At 41.7% G+C, this 10697-nt stretch overlaps 1 protein-coding gene across 1 annotated transcript in view; it reads right to left on the reverse strand.

Annotated features, from left to right (window-relative positions):
• Positions 1-9862, reverse strand: part of PLEKHG7 (pleckstrin homology and RhoGEF domain containing G7) — a 48612-nt gene extending 38750 nt beyond the window's left edge. The window contains exons 1-2 of the mRNA XM_063115644.1: positions 9170-9862; positions 8615-8637 (exon numbers count right to left, since the gene is read on the reverse strand). Coding sequence (XP_062971714.1) covers positions 8615-8637; positions 9170-9862 — 716 coding nt within the window. The remainder of the gene's footprint in view (positions 1-8614; positions 8638-9169) is intronic.
• Positions 9863-10697: the final 835 nt, after the last annotated feature.

Raw genomic sequence — 10697 nt, forward strand, 5'->3', positions numbered from 1 at the left:
ACTTTTTTTTTCAGGTTTGATGCTTGGGTATTCCAGTTCTTTGCTTTAGGACAAAATTCTGGGCCCAGGAGGTTGTAAAATGGGGTGCCTGACCCAGACCTTGCAGCTCTCTAGGGCTTGACACCCCTCCCCTCACCTGCCCCCACCTCCCCGTTCAGAAACCCCATTGTAGACACACTGTCACTAACCCTGAGTTGCGCTGCCCCAAGCCGGTCAGATCCGAAGGGACTAGTCCCATGGTGGCTGGAATAATCTTGTCTCCCTTCTGGTACGAGCACATCTCCTTATTCTGTGCTCTGCTGAAGATCTGAAGTGCCATGGTGTGGGTTGGGACAGCAACAATTCAGAGAATCCAGGGAATTCTCCTCCAGTGCTGAGCAGACCATGCGCCCATGCGTCAGCACTCAACAATGAGGCTGCTCATGAATGTTGGTGCCAGAAAAATTTCTGGCGGCCAGAAATGTGTCCCTCAGTAAACCTCAAATGCATACATTCTGTCAGTGATAGATGGGTCTTGGTGAATATTATTCTAATTTAAAATCAGCTGACATTTACTGAGCACTGCTTCTTCCTAGACACTGTTAAGTGCTTTACCTGCGATATCATGGGGATTTTCACAAGCACCCTGTGAAGCAGAAATTATTGTTCTCATTTTAGACTAGAAGAAACAGAGGCTTAGAGGGATGGATAGGAAGCTTACCTAAGGTCGCATTGTTTTAATGAATGACAGAGCCAGAATTCAAAATCCAGATATACAGGTCTGACGCCAACAAGACTTGTAAATAGGAAGAAGAGAAAAAGATACTACCAACCATTCTGAAGCAAAAAGAGTTTTTAAAAATGAAGATAATAATGGTTACTACTTTAGAAAAAAGAGGGAGGTTGTAATGGCTTGAATGGTGACCCCCACTCAAAATAAAAGACATGTCCACACTGTAACCCCCGGAACATGTGAATGTGACCTTATTTGTAAAAAGCAGCTTTAGTGGACTTAATTAAATTAGAGATGAGATTACTCTGGAATGTCTGGGTGGGCCCTAAATTCAATGACAAGTGTCCTTTACGAGAAACTTGGCAAAGAGATAGACAGAAGAGAGAATGCCATGTGCAGATGGCCAGAGGCAGAGATTAGAGAGACGCAAGCAAAGGTCCTTCCCTAGGGCCTGGGGAGAGGATGTGGCTCTGGTGATACCAGGATTTCAGACTTCTGGTTTCCAGAACTGAGAGAGGATACATTTCTGTGGTTTTAAGCCACCTGGTAATTGTTGTAATTTATTAGAGCAACCACAGAGAACTCATATGGGGGCAATGCAATTGAGTGGCAAGAGCACTGGACTTAGGACCCAGATACCCCACTGTGACCTTCATCATGTGTGACCTTGGCATCCCTCAGGATCTCGGATCATGGTCAAGGATTCAGGAACATCACTGTCATTTTCCCCTTCAGGGACCAGTGAATGGGGGCAGTAATTGCATAGTGACCTTTGTCTTGGCAGAAGCGTTTGAAGATGAATAATTCAAAGCTCCCCCTTTAGAAATATGACTAATAGATCATTTACATTTTTAAGATTTCTTCTATACAGTAGACTTAAGCCAAGGACTACTAGCCTTTAATTCCCAGGTGCAAATTTTAAGGGAAAATAATGAAAAATGCTCAAGAATTTGTGGGATAGCAATTGCCCTATTACATATGCATGTGTGTCTTGATGGAGTAACAATCCCACTGAAGGCACTGCAGTTTGGATGCAGCACGCTCTTACTCTTCCCCTTGCTATCCGTGCTGCCCAGTGGTTTTTGTCAGGTAGATTTTTCAGGCCCTGTTCTTTGGAAACTGTAGCCGTTGTCTGATAGTAAAAGTTCATAGTAAATGTAGCCTTTTTCAGCAGGCAGCTTTTCAGCAATTGCGTGACTAGGAAAAGTAGGTGTTCTATTTTAAGAATCATAATGTTTTACTCTATGCAAGAAATACAGTGCAATTTGGAATGCTCGCTTATAACTGTGGTTGATTACACAGAAAGAGCAAATTAAGAATCATCAACATGTTGTAGTTCTTTCTTCCTTCCTTCCTGCCTTCCCTCCCAGCAGCCAGTTATGGGTGAGAACATGCAGTATTTTTCTCTCTTTGCCTGCCTTATTTAACTTAACATAATTGTCTCCAGACTCATCATGTTGCTGAAAATGGCAGAATCGCATTCTTTTTTATGGCCAAGAAGTATTCTGTTGTGTATATTTACCATATTTTCCTTATCCAGTCATCTGTCAATGGATACTTAGGTTGGTTCCACATCTTGGCTATTGTAAATGGAGCTGCAGTGAACATGGGAGTCCAGGTATCTCTTCAACATGATGATTTCCATTCCTTTGGGTATATACACAGCAGTGGGATTGCTGGATCATATGGTAGTTCTATCTGTAGTTGTTTGAGGAACCTCCATACTGTTTTCCATAATGGCTGGAATAATTTACAGTCCCATCAACAGCGTAGAAGAGTTCCCCTTTCCCCACATCCTCGCCAGCATTTGTTATTCTTGGTCTTTTTAATAACAACCAGTCTAACTGGGGTAAGATGCTTTATCAATGTGGTTTTGATTTGCATTTCTCTGATGACTAGTGATATTGAACATTTCTTCATGTACCTGTTGGCCGTTTTGGAGGGAGGGAGGGGGTTTGGAGAGTTATAGGTTGGGTAAAGGGCATAGAGAAAAATTACTATTTGTAATGATGAATATGCTAATAATAAATGCTAAAAAGTAAAAAAGAATAATACCTAAAAAGGTATACAGAAAAGGGTATTGAGCTATGTAGAGATATAAAGCTATCTATAGAAAGGGGAAGAGTTATAAAAGGGTAGTGTTTCTATATGTAACTGAAATTAAGTTAACATAAATCTGTAGCTGAGTCTGATAAGTTAAGATGTACATGGTAAGCCCAGGTAAACTCACTGGGATAGTACGTTAAAAAATAATGTAAAAAATTATTAAAGAAATCTAAATCTTTCTGCAGGGGGAAAAAGTACCCAATAAATACTGAACGTTTCCACTGGGGGGAAAAAAATCAGCAACAATCTTTTTTTTTTTTTTTTAAATTAAAATAATCAACAGAGAAATGACAACTGTAGTACCAATTATTGAACTATAGTGCTCTTGGTTAAATCTGGGCTATATTTTCCATTATGAGTCTCAAAAGATTGTTGGGTATGTTTCTTTGTCTATTTGGCTACACTTTCCAGTTCAACTTTCTATCAAAATGTTCAATTTGCTGGAAATCCAAAAGAGAAGTCAGAAAGGATGAGGAGATTCTAGTTTACTGCCCAGGATTTGGTACGTGGTGGCTATTTTATATAATGTGTAGTGAACGTGACACATCCCTGATACATCAGTATGAACACAAAAGACAGAGACTCCACTTAATATTCTCATCCACGTGTGGAAAGCAGCACCCTGTGCCGCAACTACTGGGGCTCAGTCAGAAATATTTACTGAACATACACGTATGTGGAGCACCAGGAAGCCTGCTGGAAACTGCTGAGAATGATCATCCTTTTCTAGGCTATTTTCTGAACAAGAGTCAAACTACTACCTCATGGGATCAAGCAATGCTTGTACAAATCCCCACGAACTCAAAGTACATTTAAGAGATAAGCACAAAACAATAAGGAAGATGGAGGTCAAAAGGAGCTAGAGGAAGCCAAAGAAACACACTGCTTGGAGGAGAAAAATACTCACATACAAAACAAAAAAGATCGCACAATTTCTCTTTGTAAGGCGTGTCTGAACCTAACTAACCAATAGACTTCTTTTTGTCTTTTCTTTCTCCTTCCTTAAACATTTATTGAACACCTATTACGTGCCAGGCCGTGTTCCAGGCACTGGGGATACAGCAATGAACAAAACAGATAAAACTCCTGCTTTCCTGAAACCTACATTCTCGAGGAGCTGATGCTGGTGGAAGAACAGCACACCGTTCCCCTGCAGCCATGCCCACATCAGGAGGGCTCCCCTGAGGCTGCAGTCTTCTCTTCTGAGTAATTAACGATGTACCATCTATTAACCTCTAGTTAATACCTTTCCAACAAGCTTCTAAGCTCCGAGAGAGCTGGGACAGAGTCTTCTCCCTCTCTCGTCTTTCCCACAGTTTACAGACAGTGCCAGGTATATAACAGGTTTTAAAGAAAAGTATGTAGGGGGTATAATATTGTATTGAAACTAATGTTCAGACACATCAGATGAGCTTTCTGTGACAGACCATTTAATTTTGGGGTCAGAATATTTTAGAAAGAATAAGTTAATGACTTACATACAGAAACTGCTGGATAAATGAAGGGATGAATTGTAGCTCTAAAAAATAATGAGCTACTATTTGAATTATACTATCTAATCAGTTCAAAAGTCTTATGAGATAGATACTATTTACATCTCCACTTCATGGAAGAAGACTTTGAAGTTTTGAGCTATTAAGAACATTGCCCAAGATCATGCTGCCAGAGACAAGTGGAGACAGGATTCAAACTCAAGGAGTTTGATACCAGTGGCTCTTAACACCATGTTATGCTGCCCCCTAAAGGTAACCCCAAATGAATCCAAATTTGGGGAAAGCTTTACTTCCATTCAGTATTTTTTCTGGTTTCTTCTTTGAGATAAATTTTCAAATACTCATCATTTGGTTTTCATGCTAACGTTGCCCCACTTGCTAATTTGGATATATTTAGCTTTTCTCCCCCTATTTCCTTTTAAGCCCTGAAGGGTAGTCCTTATTCTCATAGAAATGTAATAGGCACATTACCCTTCTCAGCTTCAGGACTGACCTGAAAATTAAGTGAGACAGACAATTTTTTGTGAATTTAGAATTTGAACGGTGCTAGAAAGATCTTTCTCACAAAATGTCCCTCACTTGCTTCCTGATGTTGAAACCTCACCAGCATAGCTTCATTGCTTGGCTTCAAGCCATGTCCTCTGTCAAAATGCAAATACACCGAGGATAGATAAATAACGTTGTAATCCGGACAGCTTGGCAGCCTGCCTGTCTTCCTTTTTCCTCTGTATTTTCCTTTATTAAATGTTTTTAGAGGAAGACTCTAGCCAGGTCCTGGGTGCTGGAGGTTCAAAGATAAATAAGAAATGGTCTCTGCCCTCAGGTAGGTTTTGATTCTGGGAGCAAATGAATGTAAAATAAATGCAATCCAGTGTTTTAGGTGCTATGGTGGAGCTCTTTTAAGGTGCAGGGACACCCAAAAGATCCTTTTCCGGGGGTGTATTTTGGTGATAGGAGAAGGTTTGGAGTGAGTATGAGTTCACTCAAATACTATAGGGAAAGAGAGAGAATGACAGTGAGAAAAAGAGTTCACAAAGAAAACCCTAGAAGCAAAGGTTTAATATTAGGTGATTTTAGAACTAAAATACTATAGAGAAAGAGAGAGAATGACAGTGAGAAAAAGAGTTCACAAAGAAAACCCTAGAAGCAAAGGTTTAATATTAGGTGATTTTAGAACTAAGAGTGCAGTGGGCCCGTCTCACACAAACCTAATCATCAGGCCATGTGTTAAAACACTCTAATAAAAGAAGGATTAGCACATTGATGTTGATCACACATCACCTTCTAATTAGCCACAGCAAAGTATATGTGTATGGTCTTAATAAAACTTTTCGCTCTGCCCCTTCAAAAAAATAAATAAATAAAATAAAAGAAGGATTAGCGTTTTTGAAAAAGGGTTTGTATCTATTCCGCAAGGCAAAGAAGGATGTTGTGATTGACAGCCACAGAGGCAAGCATTTCTTAATTGTATATATCAGGCAACAAACTTTTTCTATAAAAGCCCAGATGGTAAGTATTTTAGGCTTTGTGGGTCATACGGTCCCTGTTGTGACTACTCAACTCTGCCACTGCAGCACAAAAGCTTCCATTGACCATGTGCAAAGGAATGGGCTAGGTGTGTTCCAATAAAACTTTATTTACATAAACAGGTGGTGGACTGAATTTGAGCTGTGGGCCATAATTTTCTAGCCCTTGGTTTATACCATTTAATAGGCATAATGTTTTGAGGTGAGGACCCTAGTTCCTGGGCAGACAGCAGGGCCTCATGTAGAACCCTTTTCCTCACATTATGTGACCCCAGCCTGGTAAGCAGCTGTTTGAAGGAAGTAGGCCCTTTGAACAAATGGCTGTGGTGGAAAAGACTGCAGACACAGGAGGAAGCAGAGGGGCAGGGAGCAAGCAGAAACAGATAGGGGATCTGCTTGTTTATTTACTTCTTATTTATTTGCTTCTTGTAGTAAGGTAAGAATGTCTACTTGAAATATTAGTTCATGGATTATATTTACCTAGTATCTTATTATCCGTTCAACAAACGTTGCCTACTATATGCCAAGTATTGTGCTGGGTCCTAGAGAAACAATATTGAATAATTCAGGATCATCACTACCAAATATCCAAGTGACCTCCTCTCCAATCCCCTGTTGTGACTTTCTGTAATATTCAGCTGTTGTACAGTATGTGATTGTGACATATTGAACCCCACAGTTTTGTAAAGCCTCAAGACCTTTGACCAAGTTGTTCTTTAAAATTTACCAAGACTATCTCTGTTATTTCCTCACAAAGATTACACATGCCAGTGAAAATTACCTTCATGTTGTCTTTTGCGAATGGCTTGATATATCCATTGCTCAGCCTTTATGTCTGCTAACTATCTCATAATCAAAGCTGGACCCAGATTTCACCTGCTCTAGGAGACATTCCTTTATTAAAGACTCACATATATATCCATTCTAGATGCCTTCTCTAACCAACTATCTTCTCAAAATCTCCACTCAGATATTCCATAGTTCCTTAAATTCAACAATGTCCAGACCTGAAGTCAAAACCTACACCCCACACACCCTTATTTCCTTTCTTTCCCCAGGTTTATCTAGATCAGTGAAAGGAAACATTGGCCCCCCAGGTGTGAAAGCCAGAAGCTTGGAGTTAATTCCTGACAACTTTCTTCCCCTCTCCCCTATGGTCTACCATTCACAAAGTCTAGGGGATTTTATCTCCTAAACATCTCTTGCACTGAGATACTCTGTTTTAACTCCACTGTCTTCATCATAGTCTAACCTACCAATTTAGAACATTCTAATTGTTCTGCTTGAGTCCACTCTCGTCTAAATCCCATGTCTATCCTACATCCATCTGATCATATCAGTTTATTTAATAATTTTATACTGCTCTTAAGGTTAGGAACAAAATTCCTAAACATCCTGTTAGACCCTGCATGATTTGACTCTAATCAAAGTCATCATCTTTCTCTGAGGCTTCTCTGTGTCACTTCCTATGACACATCTAAATCAGGTTTTATTTTAGAGCTTTATTCTGTTTTGCATCAATGGAAGATTTGGGCTAATGGTCTCACTCTTTCCCAATCCTTGTATCCACACCCTTTGCTACTTAACACGTCAGTGCTCTCCCACCGTTGGTGACACGTCATTCCTGGACCCTGAGTTCCACCAAGTGACTTGCTTTGGCCAAAAAAATTAGACAAGATAGAGTCCGGTCTTTGAGAGGCCTTGCCTGTTTCCACTTGTCCTCTTGAACAGCTCCCTTCACTGTAAGAAGAACATGGCCAGGTAGCCCTTTGGTCCCATGAAAAGGATGAGGGACATGTGGAACACAACTGCCCAGCTGAGCCCAGCCTAGATCAACTGACCCCCAGGAGACAAATAGATTTATAACAAACAATAACTGGCTGTTACTTTAAGTGGTTTGGGGTGGTTTGTTATGCAGCAATCACTGACTGAAGCACTAGTACAATAATTTGCATTTTTCTGTGGCTTTGTAAATATCCGCTACCTTTGTTCATACATTTAGGCCAACTAGGGTTAAAATCAACAAAGAATGCATAGAGGGATATCATTCTTTCTACTATGAACAGCAAACTGTTGTTTGAACATTGAGGTCCAGCAATAATACAGTGGCTCTTTCCCCAAGGACTCTTCTATGACTTTCCAGGTGAAATGAAGGCTTTCCTGCCAGTCCCACAAATTGGGTAAATGAAATTAGGCCTGGATATTTCCCTTGATACCACAGAAGCTCCTCGTCCATGGGAAGGATGGCAAATCCACTGCCACAACCTAGGGGCCATTCTGAAATGTCAGAGCTGGTTTCTGAAGTGACACAACCCACTTGCATTCTAGGTAAGGGCACAGTCTGTCATAACAGGCATCTCAAAGGTCATCTAAAATTTAGATAGGACATCTTGTTCCTTTTATCCTTGTCCTCTGAATTTCTCTTTGAAAAGCTGTTGAATATTTCCAGCCTTTGCATTTTCTCTACCAGACAAAACCTGTTATTACTAAGTGGATGTTAATTAAGTCCAGTTATTGACAATTCACAATGAAAACCATTGACTATGTGTGGCTGTCATATCTCGCCCCCAAAAGCCATGGCAATGTACTGTGCTCTTAAAGGAGACTCTTGAAATTAAGACTCTTTCACCCATAAACGTGAAGGATGACTTGGGTATTGCAGAACAAAGAGCACTGATTAATACACCATCAGATTTGTGTGTCAGAACAGAAATAAAGATGAAAAACTAAATGGTCACCAGATGTCATCACACTGGAGAAAATAAATGCATACAGACCTGGACTGATGTGATTCTTCTCCCTGAAATAAATTTTAAAAATATATGTTTTAGTCTTGTTTAAACCTATCCAAAATTCCAAAGCAGATTTCTTGAAAGGAGAAACAATTAACACTCCTAGCTAAAATATTTTGGATGTTTTTGGGGAGTGGTGGTGGTGGTAATAGAAATTTGAATAATTGGCCCTTTCTCCTCTTTTTGATCAGCCACACCAGGTTGTCTTCAAATGGTGTGTATTTGCAAGAGAGCCCCTGTTCCCATCCAGTGCCTGAGAGACTATCAGTAGCCTGACCTTGGTGGGTCTTTTCTGAAAGTGCTTCAAGGATATAGAAGCAAGTGGGCTAGGCCTCCACTTTCCCGGTTCCCCAAATTGCTGCACCCCTTTTACTTGAGAGCCAATTGCATCCTAAAGAGTGTGTGTCCCCTCAGCAGGGACATTCTGTGCTGTCTCCTATCACAGGACCTCCTGCCCTTTGGGAGATTGTGGCAACCCTGAGACCTATTGGGCTTTGTTCTCCACCAGATGAGGGACAGCAGGGCTTAGCACTGTGTTACCTGAGGACTAGGGTGCCATGGGATGGGGCTGGGCAGCCAGTGGCCTTCTTGCCCCCGAAAAGAGTCCCGGTGGAGGTGCCCGTCGCTGATGGGCTGAAGCCCAGGCAGGGTGTACTTGTCAGTGGGCCTGGATGGTGGCTCAGAGGAGGCAGCTGCGTGCAGGGCCCTGTCAGGGTCCGAAGGCAATCTGGAGTGGAGTCTCAAGGGTGAGAGGGGGTGTGAAGAATCCTCTGGGCTTCCAGGTGGTCCCTTGGAGAAGTGACAGGGGGAGTCTGCAGGGTCTCCTGGGCTTCCCCAGGTGGGCGCTTCCGAGGCAGCCCGCTGAGGCCGCAAGTGCAAAGTCCCAGAGCTGCTGCCCCTCAACCTCCTCAATGTGGGGGAGGTGGAAATGCGGCCCAGGGCTTGCCGCTCAAACTGGAGAAGAGTCCCCTGGTTCTCACAGTGCTGCTTTGACAGGCTCCGCAGCGGGTGCTGAAGAGACACTCCGCAGCCTCCGGGTTGCCCCTCTGGGCAGGATGACTCCATCTTCTCCGCAGCGTGAGGACCCATTGCTGGAAGCTTCCAGGGAACACTGTCCGAGTCACTGTTCCCTGGACCATGCTGGGGTTGCTCACTTTCTGCATTCAAGTGCCCTTCTCCCTCTGGCACTGCTTTGTGCTTTTCCAGGGGAGAACTACGAGCAGGTTGTTGCATCCTTAGTGAGGAAGAGCAGAAGGTGGAAACTGTGGCAAATGAAGGAGACTGAGGTGAGAAAGAAAGATGTCTGAAATTTCAAAGAAAAACTTGCAGTTCTTCATGGGACATAGGTGGAGCCCCGTCCACATTAGCATCCTTTGCATTTTGAAAGTAATTAATACATGGGACTCTGGCCTTCCCATCTAAAGAGTTAGGACATTGAAATCTGTTCAATGTCTACTTTATGTCTCTTCAAGCTTCAAACAAAAAAGCCTTTAAAAGCTTTAGTGACTTAAAATACTTCTCGGAAGCCATATAACTCTTCACCTTTTGATTATTCTATTCTAAGAGAATCAAATATACATGGAATTCTCCTTACATTCTGCATTTTTATATGTGTGTATACCAAGGACATGAGAATAAGGAAAACAAAGTGTCTTCTGTCAAGATTTAAATTACAGAATGAGACATGGCTTCAAAGATAATTGATGTAAAACATGTGGCTAAAGACATTTTAGATTTCATCAGTCCTCATGCTTGGGAAAGATGCTTTTCGAGTTTGCTAGAAAAGAAAAACTAGGATGTGACCAGCTGCCCTACTTCTCATGGGCAGAGGGTTTTCCTAGGACTCACACGTGTGGAATGACCTCCCAATTAAGCTCTTACGCTTAAGCAAAGCTGATGCTATTATTTGATGACTTGATTCATGGTGAGATGAAAATGACTTATTGCAGTTCTGTTATTTTGTAGTTTCCCACAAGAAGAAAGTATTAATGTCTGAGAAAACATCGATCCTTACCCATCCCATCAATTACTGCATGAGAATCAATGTCTGATTATTTGCAGACCAGGC

The sequence above is a fragment of the Cynocephalus volans genome, chromosome 12 (assembly GCF_027409185.1).
Source record: "Cynocephalus volans isolate mCynVol1 chromosome 12, mCynVol1.pri, whole genome shotgun sequence".
NCBI lineage: Eukaryota > Metazoa > Chordata > Mammalia > Dermoptera > Cynocephalidae > Cynocephalus > Cynocephalus volans.